At 39.7% G+C, this 20371-nt stretch overlaps 3 protein-coding genes across 4 annotated transcripts; 1 reads left to right on the forward strand and 2 right to left on the reverse strand.

The window, feature by feature from the left end:
• Positions 1-1958: 1958 nt before the first annotated feature.
• rpl30 (ribosomal protein L30) lies at positions 1959-5386 on the reverse strand. The gene is made up of 5 exons (XM_008422070.2): positions 5287-5386; positions 5133-5181; positions 4617-4762; positions 3521-3651; positions 1959-2059 (listed from the first exon to the last, which is right to left on the reverse strand). The coding sequence occupies exons 2-5, from the start codon at positions 5151-5153 to the stop codon at positions 2007-2009; spliced, it is 351 nt and encodes a 116-aa protein (XP_008420292.1). The 5' UTR covers positions 5154-5181; positions 5287-5386; the 3' UTR covers positions 1959-2006.
• Positions 5387-8409: 3023 nt separating this feature from the next.
• On the forward strand, positions 8410-15203 carry LOC145553630 (uncharacterized). Its single transcript, XM_081612369.1, has 4 exons — positions 8410-8656; positions 10942-11442; positions 14460-14504; positions 14625-15203. The coding sequence occupies exons 1-4, from the start codon at positions 8566-8568 to the stop codon at positions 14636-14638; spliced, it is 651 nt and encodes a 216-aa protein (XP_081468495.1). The 5' UTR covers positions 8410-8565; the 3' UTR covers positions 14639-15203.
• A 19-nt stretch (positions 15204-15222) lies between these two features.
• Positions 15223-20136, reverse strand: rida (reactive intermediate imine deaminase A). Of its 2 annotated transcripts, none has more exons than XM_008422073.3 (6): positions 19976-20136; positions 18982-19087; positions 18831-18885; positions 18661-18729; positions 16664-16719; positions 15223-15455 (listed from the first exon to the last, which is right to left on the reverse strand). In XM_008422073.3, exons 1-6 carry the CDS (start codon positions 20038-20040, stop codon positions 15399-15401), a joined length of 408 nt encoding a protein of 135 aa, XP_008420295.1. In that variant the 5' UTR covers positions 20041-20136; the 3' UTR covers positions 15223-15398. The 2 variants fall into 2 exon arrangements, with proteins under 2 accessions (XP_008420295.1, XP_008420294.1); XM_008422072.3 differs by lacking the exon at positions 19976-20136 and adding an exon at positions 19711-19889.
• Positions 20137-20371: the final 235 nt, after the last annotated feature.

Genomic DNA, 20371 nt, shown 5'->3' on the forward strand with positions numbered 1-20371 from the left:
GGTAGACGTTGTCCTGGTTTCCCGCGGGGGGATTCTGCGGCACGTGAATCAGATCAGCAGAAATGAATTGAATGTAACTGGAAATCCAGGAAGCAGCTTAGGGATGCAATGGGTGGAAAAACTGGGCCAAACGGCTCGATGCGTGACGGACCTACAGGCTGGCAGCCTGATGGCACAAACCGCTGACGGATTGGATCGTCTTGTGTTCAAAAATCCTCACATTTTTTATCCTTTTTTTCATTAACGACTTACGATTCTGTTCCTCTAAACCTCGAGATCCACAAAGATGTGATTGCTACAGCGACAGTCTTAGATGCATCTGGCTCTTAAAAGCTTCAACTTTGACTCAAACCTTTGAGTGGTTTTGCTTCACGATCCTCTTGAGGCCGCCAAAATGTTTGTTTTCTGCCACATTTTTTCCTTCCACTCAACTTTAAGTAATCATTAAGTAATCATTTATACATTTTTTTAGATTAACACATTAGGTGTGTGTGTGTGTGTGTATATACTTATGTATATATATATTATAACCTTTATCTCTTATTGCTATATTTGTATTCATATTTAATACCTCAGATTGAGTAGCTTGTCAAAAAATAAGCAATTTCTCCTTGGGATCATTTGTACATCAGAGAAGTTAAAATCATCTCTAAAACTGATCTGATTCCTTTTCATATGTGGGTCAAAAACAAACAAAATGGCAGTAGGCTGCTGCTTTTGCTCTGTAATAATCATCTTACACATTAAATGTCCACATATCCTGTTGTGTAATTTGATTTTATACAACATTCACAGGTTTCCCCTAAACCATAGTTTTGTCAGTTATATTTATGATGTAGGTTTATTCACAGACAGCAAATGGCTGTTCATGAAGCAAGAGTTGCAGAAAACGCTAAAATCAGAGCCACCACTTGTAATTCAGAAGGTTTGAGGGACTGAAGGTCATCCACACTGACCCATCTACGCTTTACATGACGGATCATCACCCTGTGTGGCCTCTCATGCCTCTGAGTGTCCTTGCATGCCAGCCAACAACACGTTCTATAGTTTATGTAAGTGTCTGAGGGCGCGGCGCTCTCAGAGATTAATAGTTGCATAATTTTGACATCGGAGCAGTTCCGTCCTGATGGTTTGCACTGAACGCGCTAATCCAGTTGTGATGCTTTGTTACACAAGTATCTAAAAATAATATTGGTTTAAAGTTACATCTGAAGGATTTTAGCTAAACACATCTACTGTTCTTATAGACCAGAGTGAGTCCCTTGCAGCAGCGGTGTCAAACTCGTTTTGTTTTGGGCCAAATCAAGATCACGAACGCTCTTAAAGGGCCGGTTGTGCCAGAATGTGTTGATAAAACCTGTTCAGGAACTGTTAAAATATCAATGAATTCTTAAAATCAAATAATATTGAACATCTTATGAGTCCCTCCAGGATTTTGTGATTTTCTTTTTGGAATAAAAATCAAAGGCACTAATTTGGAAATATTTGCGCTTATGACGGCAAATGTGACTTTTTATTACTTGCTGTAGATCATGGACTATAATTAAGCCTGAGGCAACTGTTTAATACAAGTAAAGGTTTTTGTAAATTTTTGAAAAAAATCTGCAATAAACTCCCAATTATCCAAAAAGGTGCAAGAATTTGTTGATTTTACATGAATTTCCACAATAATTCTCAAGAAGCTGGAGGGACTAATATAATTTGGCAGTAACAGATAAAAACTGTATTGATTTAATTATTAACATTTAAGCACATTTAGTGTTTAGTCTAGAATCTAGAGGGCCGCATAAGAAGCTATGACGTGCCATATTTGGCCCCCGGGCCTCGGGTTTGACCCATGTGCCTTACAGCAACTGAAAATGATCCGACATTATGGGAATAAATAACAGGTACAGGGTTCTCTAGGAGAGGAGATGGCAAAATAAAAATATTATTTTAATGAAAAAAAACCACATGACTATTGTGTTATTTATTATTTTATTTATTTAACAATATTGCTGGCCAATCTACTGGGCCTGCTGCTGCTGATCCGGCATGCTCCTGATGATGTCAGAATCGCCTAAGGACAAAAAGACGAGCCAAGTCAGTAAAATAAATAAACTACTGTCACATTTCATTCAGTTCACATAACTATATAGTAAAACATACATATTTGTTTCATCAGCAGAAATAAACTAGACAGGAGGTGGAGAAATGTTACTAGCAAAGCACTTTGAGCTGCCCAAAAGGATGAGGCAGTTCTTTAAAATGCTCCAAGCTGCTTTGATGTAGCGAACCACTAGTCCTGAACTGGACCACTCTGACTCAGGTCCATCAGGCGCAAAAATTCGCACTAAATAGTTAAAAAACAAACCAAAAAAAGTTCATCTACAGCACTCGTTTACATTCAGATACTTAAACTGAATGCAAAATGATCTAGGGAACATTTTAAGAGACCAATTTGCCAAAAACAAATTTTAAAAGCACAGTGGTGTTCAAACTGCACTTTTAGAACTAAATGATAATAAATGATTTGTTGTTTGCATGTAAAATTCGGTTCAATTTAATCTCTAACCACATAACTATTTTAGTAGATCACCCCTCCCCTCCCTAAATGATAAATATTTTACAAGTAGTTATTATTATAGTAATAGAAAAATTCTGCTAATTTGATGTAACTGGATCATTAATTGAAGATGATGTGTTCAAGATTACAGCAGAACAGAGTTAGTCAGTGAGGTTGATAACTGTATGAAAACGAGCTTCTTTAGGAATGACTGCAGCAAATGTTCCTGCTGGTCTTGCTGTGCTGCTCTGAATACCCGAGTCGTTCAAAGAACAGTGAACTTTGACTGGAGGGGAAAACAAAGTGCAGAACATCAAGCTGTGGCTGATCAGCTAAAATGACCAGAAATGCTTTAAAATGGAATATAAAACCTTAGAGGCATAAAATAGAAAACTACCATTTCTGTGGTTGGAAGAAAGTATGAAATGGAGAAACATCAAGTACCCATGAGCTGCAGGTTGAATGAAGGAGGCCTAAAGTTACCAGTGAAAACTCCATCAACAAGACACTTAAGTCAAGATTTTAGCATGAACTTCTATTGTTGAAAATAAAAGGTGGTGAAAAGATTTGGATTTGATCCAGAACACACCGACTGGTCTAAGGAGAATTGGAGAAACATCTTGTTCAGTGATGAAAGAAAAATTGTTCTTTTTAGACCCCAAGCAGAAAACGAGCTGCATCTGAAGCCCAGACCAGCAAGATCAATATTACAGAGTGAACAACAAGCAAATATTTGGTATCCAAGCATGGTTCAGTTGACACCATGGAATAAAATGGTCTATTCTTCTTAATGCAAATATAGAAATAATTGATACACTAATTTTGAACTCTTGACTTAAAAATCTACTAGATTTCATTTCTAGGTGACGATATGAGCCGTCAACTTCTCAGTGAAACCTCGACAGAACACCTGAGGCGATTTCTGAATTAGCTGCTTCTGTTCAACAGGGCGGATGAGAGGCTGCAGCTCCTTACCGGGGTCAATGATCGCCAGTGTGCACACCCTGTAGTACTTTCCGCAGGCGGTGCCAAGCTCAATGTTGTTTCCACTGTAGTGGTGGACACCAGTCTTGGCCAGCATGGCGTAGTACTCGATCTCTGACTTCCTGAAACCGAAAGAGACGACGGAAATGTGAGGCAAATTAAATGCAAATACTGTAAAATTAGCAGGACAAATTCACAGGCAACAAAACGCAGCGACTTTTTGGCAATATTTAGCAAACATTTCAAATAAAAAAACAAAAAAAAGAACTGAACGTCAGGCTCATTAAAGATTGCAGTTTTCTGTCCGATCACTGATTACCAATCGCTGCACCACTTAATTACAGAAAGAAAAAACACCATCCTATTTTTGGGTAGCTATTTAATCATATAAATAAAACTCCAATATTCCTAAAATTGTTAATCAGGATTTCAAGCAACATATTGAACTCTTAGCAATGTCAGCATTGTGATTTTAAATTTGTACCATTTTTCCAAACAGGGCCATTGTATCTGAAACAATGCATGATATGCATGTGTACATGTAAGTAAGAATTTCATGATAACCCTTTAATGTATAGGGTAACTCCAATTTTTCTACACTCTTGAGCAGATATAGAGTGATTAACCAAAGATTGAGTTTATGAAGACCCTCAATTTGCTTTTCACTGCCTTTAAATCTATTGCATTATGCCAATTTTATCCCAAGATCTTCTTGGTTGAAGTGCGTAACTTTACTTGTTATGCACTCCAACCACACATAAAAGTATTAGTCAACACAAAATCTGAAAACTTTCCTCAGATCGTCCATCACTGGAGATCATACAAAGAATATCTATTTATTTCCCTCCATTTATTAAATGCCATCAACACAAAAATAAGCACACCAACCAAGACATATTTGGAGGCATAAATGGAGATATAATTTTTCCCCCCCCCAATCCAGCTGAATTAAAAACTAAAATCTGCATGTAGTACTATAGCAGTCGATGCTTTGAATGGAGTAGGGGTGTTGCACGATATTCTTACTTTTTATTAATTAAAATCTCATCTATTGCAACAAAATCTCAAATCTGTTGACAGTATGTACCTAAGAGCAGGGCAGTTGTTGGCCAGGATCACCAGCTTAGCTTTCCCCTGACGGATCATCTTCTGGGACTGTTTGTAGCCCAACACGTACTTTCCACTCTTCATCACCAGCTGGAGACGAGAGTTTATGGACTCCATGGACTTTTTCTAAACAAACAAACAAAAAATACAGAAGTCAAATGGGATGTCATAAACAAACTCAAAACTCTCGTATAGGGTGGATTAGCCTAAAACGTTTCCACGTTTCAGCAGCTTTCGCGTGTTAGATTTAGCTAGCTAGCATTAGTACTGTTACCGGTTCAGTCTTACAAACGTAAGTCGCATACATATCGCTCAGTGTAAATAAAAAACTTGATGCGCATTAGCAGATGTATAAATGAAACAGTAACGATTCCACTAAATTCTACAAATGAGAAAAACAAAACGTTCAACATGCTAGCTAGTAGGCCGCGGCGGAAACATGTTTCCACGTGAAGCAGCGGTCCAACCCGCCGCAGCGCGAGACAACGCTACTCACCGTCTTCTTTGCGGCCACCATGTTTGCGGTTTATTCCGAACCGGCCAACCTGCGTGACAAACAAGAAACAGGGAAACACTATAGTTATGGTTTTATCTGCGGAGAACGTCCAGAAAAGTACAATTTTAGTGTAAAAACTCGGAGCTCGACTTACAGTGAAATGACTCCAATATGGCCTCGGAGAAAAAGGAAGTTGCGTAGTTCGTTGCGTTGGTTTCTTCGGTTCGGCTTCCGCCAGCAACTACTGCGAAGATAGCTTTTCTGTTCCCTCGTCGGGGAATAAATAGTAAACACAACATAAAATCTGTTAATATTTGTGATTTTTATTCTTTAAAATATAGCTAGCTGGGTTGATTTTGTATTTGGACTAAATCAGAAACATAAACTTTAAAAGGGTTTTACCTGTTGGTATTTTAGGATGTTTTTCTATTTCACCTTGACAAATTACAAATAAAAAATAAAATTATGTTACTTGTTAATATCGTGAATAGAATTTTTAAGTTCCAAATTAGAAAAATCAACTGCAATACCGTTTGAAGCCAGAATTTCTGACTGGGAAAGAGATATTTCTCTCACCAACCTTTACCATAATTCAATATGGCTGTCAATAGTAAATAGTCATATTGAAATGTTTAGAAATATATTTTTCTTCTATTGGTTTTCTGAATTGCCAACATATCTGTTTCAAGCTGTTCTAAGCACTTGATTTAATTTACTTAAATAAAATGCAATTTACTTAAATAAAATGCAACACATGGTTCATCAACAAACCCAGCCTCAAAAGACGATAAGGCTGCAACACAAAAAATGTAATGTAATATTTAAGAAGCAACTGTCTATGAACACTTTAGATAATGTACAATGTAGACAATGTAATGTAGACATATATATATATATATATAGCCTATATATATATAGGCTATGGATACCAACTCAAGAATGGGGCCACAATCAGTCACCTCCTCTACATGGATGACATCAAGCTGTACGCTAAGAGCGAGCGAGACATTGACTCACTGATCCACACCACCAGGATCTACAGCACTGACATTGGGATGTCATTCGGACTAGACAAGTGTGGTCGGATGGTCACAAAGAGAAGGAAGGTCGTCCACACAGAAGGGATCTCAGTCCCAGGAGAAACAATAGCAGACATTGAGGACAGTTACAAGTACCTGGGAATACCACAAGCAAATGGCAACCTCGATGAGGTCACCAGAAAAGGAGCCACAGCCAAATACCTCCAACGAATAAGGCAAGTCCTGAGAAGCCAGCTCAATGGCAAGAACAAGATCCGTGCAATAAACAGCTATGCCTTACCAGTAATCAGATACCCTGCCGGAATAATTAGCTGGCCAATGGAAGAGATAAAGGCCACGGATGTTAAGACTCGGAAGCTACTAACCATGCATGGAGGGTTCCACCCCAAATCCAGCACCCTGAGACTGTATACAAGCCGTAAGGAAGGAGGCAGAGGACTAGTGAGTGTGAGAGCCACTGTCCACGATGAAACATCCAAGATACATAAATACATCAAGGACAAAGCCTCAAAGGATGATGTGCTCAGCGAATGTCTCAGGCAATGGGGAACAGAGGACGAGGTGCTGGAGATACCGTCATGGGAGGACAAGCCCCTACATGGGATGTACCACCGACAAATAACTGAAGTGGCTGATATCAGGAAATCCTACCAATGGCTGGAAAAAGCTGGACTCAAGGACAACACAGAGGCACTCATCCTGGCCGCACAGGAACAGGCCCTAAACACCAGAGCAATAGAGGCTCAGATCTACCACACCAGACAAGATCCAAGGTGTAGGTTGTGCAAGGAGGCCCCTGAGACAGTTCAGCACATAACAGCAGGGTGCAAGATGCTGGCACGGAAAGCGTACATGGAACGACATAACCAAGTAGCGGGCATAGTGTACAGAAACATCTGTGCAGAATATGGACTGGAAGCCCCGAGATCAAAGTGGGAAACACCCCCAAAGGTGGTGGAAAACGACCGAGTTAAGATCGTGTGGGACTTCCAGATCCAGACAGACAGGATGGTAATAGCGAACCAACCGGACATTGTGGTGGTGGATAAAGAACAGAGGAAAGCCGTTGTGGTGGATGTAGCAATACCAAGTGACTACAACATCAGGAAAAAGGAGCACGAGAAATTGGAGAAGTACCAGGGCCTCAGGGAGGAACTGGAAAAGACCTGGAAGGTGAAGACCACAGTGGTGCCTGTGGTCATCGGGGCCCTCGGGGCAGTCACCCCCAAACTGGAGCAGTGGCTCAAACAGATCCCAGGAACAACATCAGACATCTCAGTCCAGAAATGTGCAGTTCTAGGCACAGCCAAGATACTGCGCAGAACCCTCAAGCTCCCAGGCCTCTGGTAGAGGACCCGAGCTCAGAGGATGTAAGAAACCACACGCGGAGGGTGAGAAGGGAATTTTTTATTTTATATATATATATATATATATAGTTCAATATCTTTTATTGAGCAAGACTACAAAAAACAAAAACTGGTACAGTAGCACTGGGAGTAGGAAGAGGAACTTGATTTTTTAACAGATTATCTGTCTCATACCATACTGCCAGAATATGGTGTCAGTTGTAACAAACATGGAAAAAAATCTATAATTTTGTAAGAATTACATACTACTGTACAAAGGTTTACAAAATAAAAATTAAATTAATTGAACTCAGAGAGTATGGAGAGTTCATGCAAAAGTAAAATAATAATTCATAGAGAAGTCTCCCAAGTTATCATCAGATTAAATATTAGAGGAAGAATTGAAGCACAAAAATAGAATAGAACAGAATAAAGTTAATTACTATATGCACAGATACATTAGCATAAGTACAGTCGAATTATTGTGCTTTTCTCCAAGAACAGTAAAGGGTTTTAGAAAGTTAAGTAAATAGATATATAAGTAAAAGATAAAATGGACACGCAAAAAACAAACAACATGCATTTAAGAAATACATTAAGCTTATAAATGTTCATAAAGTGAAATACGGAAATAGCCCATTTAGTTTCGGTTTTCCTGATTTCCTTTCCATTGATGCGTCTGACTAATAAAAGGCACCTTCCCCAGCAGTCTACTAAAAAAACAACAACAACAACAAATGTAATCTTTTACCTGCATTGTCCAACTACGTCAAAAAAAAAAGGAAAAGAAAAGAAAAACAACAAGAAAACTCTCGAAGAAGAAGCGTCCACAATTACGCGGGCGGGCCACCCGGACAGGAAGTTTTGTTTGTTTATTTTTAACTCAGAGTGACCAACTTATCCGGAACCAGAACACCTGGTCCTCTTTGGCCGCTCCTACCAACCCGTAGGAGACGACAGACACACGTGCGCGACGTCATCGCCGCAGCCTCTTGTCCGCACTCACTGAGCGTGAACTCCTCCAGTCCCCAGTGCGCACAGGGCAGGATGGGATGCTCCACCAGCTCTCACACTTCAGCGGTAGACACGACTCGACCCAACGCCAAACCCGAGGAGAGCAACGGAGCCAGCACCACAGGTGACTGCAAAAAGATAGAACTTTATCCCTGAATTATCAAAGCTTTAATGAAGGCAGGTGTAAATGCACAAAAAGAAGTTGTGTGCAGGGAGTGTTGAGTAGCATTCGTTTTTAGTGAACCTGACGTATCAAATTAATAATTTACTTTAATCAAAGCAGCATGAAAGTAATAAATCTGTCATTTGCTTGTATAAAAGTTAACATTTATGCAAGCCTTCAAACCAGTGGTTTTCCTCAAATCAAATGCACAAATCACTAATCGACTTCAGTTAAAGTAATGCTATAAATAGCCCTGTGAGTGTGTCTGTGGAAATGGTGTCAAGTTGGAAGTTCTCTTGTTCTCTCCATGTAGAGTTGCATTTATCCATTTAACGCTGCAGTGAATATAGTTTAGATATGGGATGCAAATTGGTGCCAGTGGTATTTCTCTGTGTGCAGCCCGGCGCCTTGTGCGTTCTCTTAGGGTGAGCCACATCTCCGCAGGGACAGGATGAGAAAGTTTATTGTCATTAGTTAACAGTGGTTTCTGGCTATGTCCTCCCAGAGCAGATTTGGTGACAGTCTACGGTTTCAGAAGGAAATGGAGAAGCGGAGTCGGGCAGGACTCAGAGAGGGCTCTTGCTTTGGTGCAAGTTAGTTTGTACACTTTTGCAGAATGAGGTGAAGGTATGCTTTCAACAAAACTATGTGTGTGAATGAAGAGACATTTAAAGTGGGAAGTTTGCTGAAGCAGCTGAGACAATAAAAAGGTAAAAGATTCACTAAGTGGGACCTCCTCTGAGGTGAAAGCATGCAGACGTAACGCTTTGAAGAACACCTGAGGAGCTGGGAAAGTGGGTCTGACTTCCCTGTGGAGCTGGCACACAAAATGAGATATGCTCACCAAAGTTTTTCTATTATTACTGGCTTTTGTTTTGAGTTTATCAGCGAAATAACAGTGAACAGTATCCCTGTTTTCTTGTTATCCTCAGCCTCTTGGAGGTCAGATGGAAATTTATCAGGACGTCTCCGTATTTTTGCATGCATCTTATTTTCTTTCTCCGGATGTCTGAGGGAGGAAAAAAAAGTAAACACTTTTTAATCCAAGGCCTCTCTTGAAGACACATTCCCCTAATGCCAAATCTTTCAGTCAGTTCATACTGCATGTTTTGTCTTAGTCAAAAACATTTTTGCTGTTTTCAGCTGTCGATTAGTTTCGTTCCAGCTGACTCTTATAATGTCGAAAGCAGAGACTTGAGACTTCTGCGCTCCATGCAAATTATCCCAATGCAAACCATTCCACCCAAAAACTCTACGAGGAAGTGGTGCAACATATCAGCAAGTTGTTAATGTTCCTGAAAAAGAGTCCTCATAAACATTAACTTGGGTTTATGTCAAACAGAGGTCCCTTTTTAGACATATTTTTGCTTTTAATCTAATAAGCATAGTAGATATTTGGAAGATGAAAAGGTTTTTATTTGTTTTCTTGTTGCCTTTTTTCACATTTCAATGAAAGATGTCCATTGTGTTCCTTTAAAAGTTAATGTTTTTTGTCTTATAGCAACGACAAAGTGATGCATTTTCATGTGAGACTTTAATCAGTAAGTTTCTGATTAGCTGAAATACGTTGCTACTGCGTCATGCCAGTAACCCCTACTGTACATATTTCTACTCTTCCTGTTTTTTTTTATTAAACCTGACTTGCAGCTGCTACCTGGGTCACGTAAGCATAAAGAGCAGTCAGTGGAGGAAGTAGCATTACTGCTGCTTTTTAATGCAGAAACTTTGAGCCTAGCATCTGAGCATTTCTGTTTGTGCAGGTTTGTGGTCACTAAGGAACCGCAGCCACTCAAAGTTCTGCTATTAACTCACCTGTGCTGCTGTGATTCAGGTCATCAGTCTGTTGAAACAGGAAATCTACTTGGGGAAATCAGAACATGAATTTTAAACTCTCAAAACAAAACACTGATCCCTTACCCTTCGTGTGTCACAGTTTATTATTATTATTATTAATAATGTTCAAGGTTGATATTTTGAACATTTACTTTGCGTCTTCATAATATGTTTTCACGGCTTTCTGATGACAGTGCAGGTTTATTTACTTTGTTCAATATCCCACACTTCTATACACTGTTATTTAAAAAAGCTGGTTTAAAGCTGTAAAATATGTTGAAGTTAGCCTGACAAAGTGAAAGTTTAAGATACTCCTGGTTATTCATTGTGATGAATACTTGTTAGCTTACTTTCTAGGAACTATTGCGATGTTCTGTGATTGTTTGCTGAGTCGTTGTACATGTTCCCAACAGGGGCGGCCGGTGAGAATGGAAACATAGCTGAGGACAGTGAGACCATTCCAGACCAAACACCGGCTGAAGGCGGCGATGCTAAACCCGAGAGCGAAGCCGCTGCAGCGGCTACATCTGCAGAGAGCTCTGCTGCAAGCCCCCCAGCAGCGGAGGAGTCGCCTCCTGCAGCGGACAGCAAGCCAGCAGAGGAAGCTGCACCAGCAGGAGGAGGAGCAGCAGGCGATGCATCAGCAGCAGGAGATGCACCAGCAGCAGGAGATGCACCAGCAGCAGGAGATGCTCCAGCAGCAGGAGATGCTGCAGCAGCAGGAGATGCTCCAGCAGCAGGCGATGCTCCAGCAGCAGGCGATGCTCCAGCAGCAGGCGATGCTCCAGCAGCAGGCGATGCTCCAGCAGCAGGCGATGCTCCAGCAGCAGGCGATGCTCCAGCGCCGGCTCCACCTGCAGACGGCTCTGCCGAAGCAGCACCGAGCTCCTCAGAGGCTGCACCTCCGGAGCAAGGTGGGTAACAAGCAGCGATGTGCAGAGTGACTTACTGAGCTTTATTGCGTTGAGCTGGGGGAAAGCTCAGACATCTCTGGATTCAGTTTAAATGCTTCTGAACATCCACGTCCTAACATTGCCCCGCAAGACATTTCCTTTAAAGGATTCACTTATGCTCTTTTATCAACGCAAATTACTCCTGATATGCAAATCTCCTTAGAGTGACTGATGACGGCATCGAGACAAGCTTCAGGCTGACTTCTCAACGTTTTGAAACAGGTCGGGCTGTGGGTAAATCACACATTCAAGTGCTTTTTATTTTACTTTATTTTTTTCAATTTGAGAACTCAGAACAACAAAATCCACTTGCACTTGGATCGCTTGACATCAGACCGCTCAGAGGTTTTGCTTCCCGGTGGGAGGAAGACGAGATGTGCAGATTTTTTCCCCTGGCCGTTGGTAACCAGAGTGGTTTTAATGCCCTGGTGCAGGTACATGACGTCCCCTCGGTCCCCAGACCGTCCTCATTCCCTGTGCATTGGCTGTAACCAGGCAGTATCCAACAACACCAGTTGGCTGCTGGAATGTGTTTGCAGGCCACACCTCTAAATATTTTTTGCTAAATAATCTGCCTCTGTGTCACTTTACTCGATATTCTTACGGTGATTGGTGAACTATTTGATAGCTCAACTCATGGTAATGCCTAACCAGAGTGGGGCTATAACACAATATCCCAATATTTTTTAAACATCTCAGAGAGAATTGTTCAAACCATCATTTGAAAATGAAAAGAACTGTTAAAAAACAGTTTAAAGAGACTGACGCTAAGGTTCACAGTTTAGCAGGATAACAACCCTGAACATACATCCAGAGCTTCTATGGAATGGTCTAGTCAATTTGAGAATTTGGTAAAACTTGGAAAATGATGTACACAGATGTGCAGAGCTGGTAGATATTTCCTCCAAGACTTAAAGTTGCAGCAAAATGTGTTTCTACAAAGTTAATTAAATGCTGAATGTTTTATAAATTAAAAAAAATATCTGTTATGAATCATGTTGTGCAAAAAAAAAGTAAAAATTTCCATTTAGCTATTCACTATTAAATGCTACTTTACATTGGTGTAACATAAAATCTAGATAGAAACAGATTAAGGTTTATGGTTTTAATGTGGCTGCATGTTACTCTTTGTCATCTGACAGCGTAAATGAAAATGCAAAACCTTTTTATCCAGGAACAAGTATGTAATCAGATATCTTTATTCCAGGTATTTTAATTTTAAACAATAGGTCCAAGGTATTGATGAACTGTGGAGATTAAAAAAAAAAAAAAATCTATGAAATCAACAGATTTGGCTAAGGAAGTCCGAACTTTCAACCAAAGCTAAGCGTGTTTCTAGAGAACACCTCGGGTTTGTAGGGTGATGTTTCCACCTCTGTTCCTCAGTGCACATCTGCACATTGATCTGCGTGACTTGGGGCAGTTTTCACGGCTATCAGTTCTCTCGGTGATGCAAATGACCCTTACCGCGGGCGTTTGTTCGGCCGGTCAACGCTTCATTTTCCTCTACGCTCAATGCAAAGCATCCGACTCTGTAACAACACAGACCAGAGAGGTAGGAGCTTTAGAAGTGCAACGCAGAAGGATGATTGCGCAATGGGTTTTCTCAGCTGTGTTTAGCCCACATATTTCTAAGATGTGGTGATGGAGAAATGAATGGAAATGAAAGCAGGACTCATCTGGAGAAGAAAGGGAAGAAAGGAGAGAAAAAATGTTCAAAGACCCTTAGAAAGCCTTGAGAAGTAACTGAAGGGTAAAGAAAAATCTGACCCTTCAGAAAAAGCCCAAAATATTCAAAACCGTTGCTCACTGGATTCAGACAAAATGCTTGTTCTGGCTCTCGCTCGATCTTGACGCCTCCCTCTAGTGTCCGGCTCGACTCGGCCTCAGATCAGACTCTGACCACGGCCCAGCTTGGTTGTTCTGCCTGCAGCCGATGTGTTTTCAGCACTTTGTTTGTCGGTGCCATCCCATTAATTTGCAATCCGAGTCCCCCGGAGAAACCGGAGCACGTCGTCACAGGGCTTCCACCGATGTCGGGCTGCAGGCCGAACCTCCTTTTCACAGCCAACGCAGAGAGATGATAGCGTGTCACACAAGCTCAACCGTTCCTGAGGATTTTAGGCCTCAGTTTAAAAGAGAGGCAATTGAGAAGAAGCGTGCTGATTTCACACCACCAGTGTCACAAGTATTTGGATTTATATTGGAGTTGACCTCATCGTACTGTTTTTCGAAAAAAAAAAAAAATCTTTTCAAAATCAAATCAGGTCAATATTCAGCTCTGGAAAAAAACATAAGAGACCACTTAAAATGATCAGTTTTTCTGATTTTACTTATATATATATATATATATATATATATATATATATATATATATATGTGTGTGTGTGTGTTTGAGTCTTTTATTCTGTGAACTGCTGACTATGTATTATTTATCTTCCACTTCACACTCATGCACTGCTTTGTGTTGGTCTGTTAGATAAAATCCTCCAAGAACAGATTAAAGTTTCTATTTGGAACGTGACAAGATGCTAACAAAAGTGCCATTTACAAATCTGGATCATCGTAAAACAAGAGTGTAAAAGTCCAGTCATGGGCCTTTTGTGGCTAAAATGACAAAAGTGAAAGTCCAGCAAAGCATTTGTCTTTTTTTAAGCATGTGTTGTTGTTTTTTGGTGGGTTCATATCAGAAAACATCGAATCAATTCTGTACAACAAATGCTTTCAGACGAAGAGAGACACTTCCATTGTTCCCGTTCTCAAGAATAATCGTCCCAAAAAAGTAGGAAACTGCTAAATCTTGTTGCATCTACGGTTATTTATAAATCAAAAATGAAACCACTTTGTCTCATTCAAATACTTCATGTTTAGTTTATGCGACTTTACAGTTTGGGCCTACGTTGCAAACGTCTAAACTAACATTCCTGATTTGTTTTTCCATCTTTGATCTGTGCTCACATTGAACTCTTTCTCTCTAGAGGCCACAGCGACTGATTCAGAGCCCAAACCAGAGGAGGCACCTGGTGAGCAAATGCTGCATTTTTTTTTTTTTACGATTTACTATTTTGACATCCCGGTGCCCGAAACAAAACCATACGAGCGCTACTGTTCTCAGATACCGTGTCTCTTGTTTGCATTTCCAGCGCCCGGCGAGTGAAGCGTGACGAACCCGACCACACGGATGAGCTTGCTGGAAGAGGCGCTCCCCGTCCGTATGCATGAGTGGGAGTGGGAGTGTTTGTGTATGGAAGAAAAACATGCCTTGTTGCCAAGATGCTGACCCTGATGATGACCTCTTTCATTCAGGGTTCCTCTGTCACCATTGTGCCTTTTCCCCTCCTCCCCCTTCTCGACGATGCACAACTACAGTTTTTACTGTACATAGACAGATATGTTCATCGGAGAGAAGTTTTAGAGAAATCATGATAATCGATATTTATTGTCTGTATAGAAATTGTTTGACTTGGATTAGAATCTGTCCAGATTTTTTTTCTACAAACTATATTCTGACAAAAACCGTACTTTATTTTACCAATTTAAATACATAAGGTGGCCTTCTTCAATTTGATGTTCTATTGTTGTTATGAAGGTCCTGGAGAAATAAACGCTGCCTTTGCTGAATTAAATAAGAACATTCCTACGTCTCATGACGATGAAAGCCTGAAATTTGTTATAAGCTGTGAACTGTCAGATAAATTAAAAAGGCAGTATATATATATATATATATATATATATATAAAAAAAAAAAAGACACTCGAGACGTTTCTTTGAATCAACACATTTTGACAATTACTTTATTTGTTGCTTCTCCGTTGAGGGCCCCAGTCTGGAAACACAACGCTGCCTCTTTAGGAAAACCTGAAACAATTGGACGCCTTGTTGCTCGGCTACAGCTTGTTTGGGACGCGGTCGGCGAGTCAGGAGTCAGATAAAGGGCCGAGGACGGCGATCGCCTCGATTTCCACCAGCGCACCCTGAGGAGACAAGACAAGATTTCATGCATGCAAACATTTCTATAACAAAAGAGCCATTTAAACTGAATTAAACTAAATTTGATAAAAAATCTGCAGCTCAACTAACATGCAACGTTTGTTGATTTGGTCCAGGAAACGCTCATGTAATTAATATGGAAAAATCCTTTTGGAGCTAAACTTTGCTGAAAATGTTTATTATTGTTTCAATAAAATATCACACTTCTCAAATAGCTAAAAATATATACTTGAATGCATAAGTTTGTAGTTAAGAATTTTTCGTTAAGTTGGTATATCGCATTCGCAGCATAGAACAAGGCAGGATTAGCACTGTATAACAGGAACCTACAATTAAGGAACTGATTTGCATTATTAAAAAACAGGTGGACATTATTTAACCTTTAAAAAGATACTTTCAAGTCCTAATGCCGTTTGTCCACACAAAAGAAAAATGTAATCTTCCTAAAAACTGCTGAAAATTATTTTTTAGATATGCTTCCCCACTCCAAACAAGTTGGTCTTGTAAAACAAAATTATTCACATCAATATAAATATCCTGAGGGACTTTAACCCTGTGAAGTATATTTACATAGACACTGCTTTTACTAATAATAATAATTAAAAAAAAAAACTATAAATACTATCATTTGCATAAAATACTGTTTATGTAGCTTTTTGGTTATTGTTGTTGGTGAATAAATGGGTCAATATTTGCTACAAACATTTTCTTTCCTCATTCATTCGTTTGTTGGCTTGAAACAATGTGACTTTTTGTTGCTGGTTCTTTTTATATTTTGCCAATTTAAGGAGCTGGAATGGTAAGTCTAAAAAAATAAAGAAGTATAAAAGATAAATAGCACAAAATTCTCTTAAAGGCTAATATAACTTGTTCAAGGAACAGATTGTTTCTCCATTCAGAAATCTCAGTTTGATATACAACACTGGCAGAGGAAACAAGTATTTTCTGTGATAATCTAAAATAACTACCATCACTGAAACTCTGAATCTTTACGGCTTCAATTAAAGTCCCTAAAACTGCAGGAAATTGGCTGCAGCACTTTTAACAAACATCATTTCTGTAACAAACCAGCTGAAGAAGTTTAATAGACGGTTAATGTAGAGATTAATTAGCAAGACCATTTGTATCCTTAAATGCAGTCGCATTTAAAAACGAAGCAGAAGAATCTCTGCAGGCTTGGATCGGTACTCACTCTGGGCAGAGCAGCAACCTGGTAGGCAGCTCTGGCAGGGAAATTAGTGCTGAAAACTGGAAGAAAATAAAAGTCAATAGCTGCTAATTAAGGATGTTTTGTGTTTTGCTAAAATAATTTTTTTAATATCTTTTTAATAATAAGTAAACTCGGCCTCAAATAATCCCTACTTTGGCCTTTAGTTGTGTTTGTTTCACTGTGAGGTCAGAGATTATCAGCTTGGCTCATGTGTGACACCAGATTAAGGCAGATAAACACATTTTTATACGTTTCATGGGGCAGAGGGGCTGAAATGTAAAAAGGCTCTTCGAGCTGGAGGAAAATGCTATGAATTCACCTAATATATGCATATTATTACCTTTTGTTTGCTTCCATGTAATTTTTTAAAAAAAAGGATATAAGCTTATTGAAAATTCAATCAATATTTGAGTACAAGTGGAAGCTGAAGAGTGGGGATAATAATCTGATGAACTGCACACAAGCTTTAAACCACCAGTGTGCCAGAATCTGGCTTTGTTCTGAAGTTTCTCGATCTTTTTCAAAGGTCTTCTAAAGCGTTTCTTTGGATTTTGACTGCCTTTTACTTTATTATTTGTTTCCTATCTAGTGCTGCCTCCTGGTCGACATAAAGGAGAGGACAAAAACAGAAAGTGTCACATTTTACATTAAGTTTATAAAATAATTAAAATCTGGCTCACTGGAAGCAAAACGTCAACAAATGAGGGTTTATTCAAGACTTTGGCCCATCACTATAGTTATGTTTGGTCACTTTGACCAAATTAAAGGGGTCGTTTGGATTTGCTTTGGTTCGCTTCCTTTCTGCTTCCTCCCTGCGGAGTCAGGGAAAGTTTCCTGGTTTGCAGGGTTGAATTGGATCTGCAGGGAGGCAGGAGCTCGGCGTGTCGAGTCGCTGTCCTGAGGAGCAGAGCTTGCTGGGAAAGGTTGGGTTACATCGGTGTCCACTTACAACTCTGGACTCGGCCGGTTCCATTACACCGGACTGTTGTCATCCAGGAGGAAAAGCCCAAACACTTCCACTGCACTGATGCAGCAGAGGGAGAGCTAAATGTCAGATTCCGAGTCAGGGGTCAGGGGTCACAGTTGATGTTTGGTAAGAGCAATACCGATGGCTGCAGAGAGGTCCAGGGTTCAATTCCCGGCCTGTTAGCCCTGTGCACGTTTCTTCCTCTTCTTCTACTTCCTCTCAGAGTTCTGCAAACTTTGTCTCATCGCACAGCTGGGATAATACCACTAATAATGCATTAATAATATATTAAGAATAAGAAAGTATTATTTGGAGTATTGCAAGATAAATTCATATTTAAAATAATTACTTTTAAAAGGCTGTTAGAAGTTAAATCCAAGTTTGTAAGGTTGTTGTTATAATTAACAACAACATTATTTGAAAGTAATGGTTAATATTAAATGCTGACTGTTCAGGTTTTACCGGGCAGAGACATATGTCGTCATCAGTTCTCATTATTTTGGTTAAAAGCTGCCCCCTGGTGGTTTTACGTCAGGTACAACATGCTTCTCTCTAACAGCTGCAACGTTAAATAAAAACGGAAAGTTTTTATCTGGTTTCTCAATAATTATGTCTTAAATTTTAAAATAAACAAAGCAATATAGGCTTATGTGAGACTGTTGTGTGAGAGAGTCACTCCAAACTCTTTATATGTAATAATGAATCTGTGAAATCTAATTTAATTACTACTCATGAACTATTTTAACTGTCTTTTTTTGTGCATTTTAACTTGTTTGCATTGAACTGATCAGTTTTTTAAAAATAATTATATGAAGAAATGAAGGGAAAAAAACATCTGTGGTTGATAAAGTGTTATTAAACACATTCAAATGCTTTATTAAAGCTATTACTAAGTAGAGTTTAACATTTTCAATTCATATGGAGTTAGGAACTACACAGGAGTATACGTCATTGATACTTTTGCTTAAAACGAATCTAAATTCCCCATCTATCACATCAAACACTGGCTTACATGTCTTGTAGACGTCGTTGACGGTGTTGAAGTCGTTCATGTCCTTCATCAGCACTGTGGTCTTCACCACTGAAGTGAAACCATTTGGGAATTTGAGTTCAACGTTAAAATCAAGCGGTGAAAGCAAAAAGAAGGCAACAACAGATTGTGCAGAATGTGCAAAGTCTCACCGTTACTGTAGTCACAGCCTGCAGCTTTAAGGATTTCCCCCATGTTGCTCAGAGCCTGAGTAGAAAGGGAAAGGAGACTGAAGACTTTCTAAGAGCAAACTGTCACATCTGAGGCCGCGTGAAGATGTCTGTCTGTCTGTCTGTGGGTCACCTGTTTGGTCTGAGCCTGCACTCCTCCGTCCACCAGCTGACCGGAGGCCACGTCCATCCCAATCTGACCCGAGACGTACATGGTTCTGTCCACCACCACCGCCTGGCTGAGTGGGACACGCAAACACAGACAAACTATGTGAGGATGTGAACGTTTTAGGAGATAAAATGTGACGTCTGGGCTTTTTAAGCATATAATAATTGATTCTTTATTGTGAAAGTAAAATAATTCACAACAAACTGATATGAGTAAATTAAGGTGTATTAGACCCATCTACCAGTAATGTCATTTCAAATAGCACTAATCCGTTTTACATTTTACTAAGAGTTAAGTTGAATAAAGTTGCCACTACCTCCACTCACCACGAGGGGGCGCTACCACCTCCCCAAACTAAGTTAGACAGCTAATGTACTGAAGAATTTCACGAATTAATTCTAGTTTGAACATTTCAATGATACGGTTCTGATTGATATTATATTTAGCGACACTATTACAAAAATACTTCCAGATTTGATCCTGATTGTGAGGACGAAAAAAAAAAAAAAAGCCCCTGATTTAATTGAAACAGCTGATTGGCTAAAGCAGGAACACCCACAGTTTATTCAAACGCACCTTTAAAGCATTTGTTCAGTTTGCAACTTAAAAAAAATAAAAAAATCCGCATTAAATAAAAACAAAACCAAGGTGCATTTTAATCTTATTTTCCAGATAAAGTGGGCATAATCTTACCTATAAATGCCCTGCCTCACCGGGGCTTTCGGTGTGTAAATGATTTTCCGAGGAGTTGCTGCCATTTCATGTCCTGTCTGCTTCACCGCGATTTCTCGCCTCTCTACAAAGTTACACTTTTGCACGAGGAGCAGGTGAGTTCACTGGACAGGAAGTCCCGCCCCCGAGCAAACATGTCTCCCCCCCCCCAAATAGACTCAAACCTTCCAGATTTTGCAGCAAAGACATGAAGCGGTGCAGAGTTCTTGTTTTGAACTTCTCTTACCTGTACGGACCGATGGCATTTGGAGCTGATGTGGTGTAAACGATCTTTCTGTTGAGAGCAGACATGTTTTTCCTCTCTCTCTTTTTTGTTTAGTGCAACTCAAGTGCTGTGGGTTGAATGAAATGGCTGCACAACAGCTTTTGGGAACGCTGTAAAAGGAGAAAAAAAAAAAAAAAAAAAAAACCGTAAAACTCAGACTGTCAGCGCAGTAAGGAACTTTACAGCGATATAAAAGCATGCGTAAAATGGCATTGCGCCATACGGTAAAGATTGCGACTTTTATGCCGGTCACAAACCTCAGGATCAAAGTTCATTTACGATAGTCATAGATAAGAAACCAAGGTCTGATAACTATATGTAACTTTTATTAATTATTACACGTTCTCAAAGTATTAC

Source organism: Poecilia reticulata, chromosome 11, assembly GCF_904066995.2.
Source record: "Poecilia reticulata chromosome 11, P_reticulata-male-v2, whole genome shotgun sequence".
In the NCBI taxonomy this organism is placed as follows: Eukaryota; Metazoa; Chordata; class Actinopteri; order Cyprinodontiformes; family Poeciliidae; genus Poecilia; species Poecilia reticulata.

What these genes read in the sequence shown, in the direction of transcription:
- rida (XM_008422073.3), bottom strand. Translation starts at nt 20,040, where the DNA reads ATGTCTGCTCTCAACAGAAAGATCGTTTACACCACATCAGCTCCAAAT. An exon ending in AATGCCATCGGTCCGTACAG is followed by an intron (nt 19,088 to 19,975) that starts GTAAGAGAAGTT and finishes TGTCCCACTCAG; the next exon opens with CCAGGCGGTGGTGGTGGACA. An exon ending in AGGTTGCTGCTCTGCCCAGA is followed by an intron (nt 15,456 to 16,663) that starts GTGAGTACCGAT and finishes TTGTCTCCTCAG; the next exon opens with GGTGCGCTGGTGGAAATCGA.
- rpl30 (XM_008422070.2), bottom strand. Translation starts at nt 5,153, where the DNA reads ATGGTGGCCGCAAAGAAGACG. An exon ending in TGGTGGCCGCAAAGAAGACG is followed by an intron (nt 4,763 to 5,132) that starts GTGAGTAGCGTT and finishes TTGTTTGTTTAG; the next exon opens with AAAAAGTCCATGGAGTCCAT. An exon ending in ACTGGCGATCATTGACCCCG is followed by an intron (nt 2,060 to 3,520) that starts GTAAGGAGCTGC and finishes TTTTGTCCTTAG; the next exon opens with GCGATTCTGACATCATCAGG.
- LOC145553630 (XM_081612369.1), top strand. Translation starts at nt 8,566, where the DNA reads ATGGGATGCTCCACCAGCTCTCACACTTCAGCGGTAGACACGACTCGA. An exon ending in CAACGGAGCCAGCACCACAG is followed by an intron (nt 8,657 to 10,941) that starts GTGACTGCAAAA and finishes TGTTCCCAACAG; the next exon opens with GGGCGGCCGGTGAGAATGGA. An exon ending in GGCTGCACCTCCGGAGCAAG is followed by an intron (nt 11,443 to 14,459) that starts GTGGGTAACAAG and finishes CTTTCTCTCTAG; the next exon opens with AGGCCACAGCGACTGATTCA.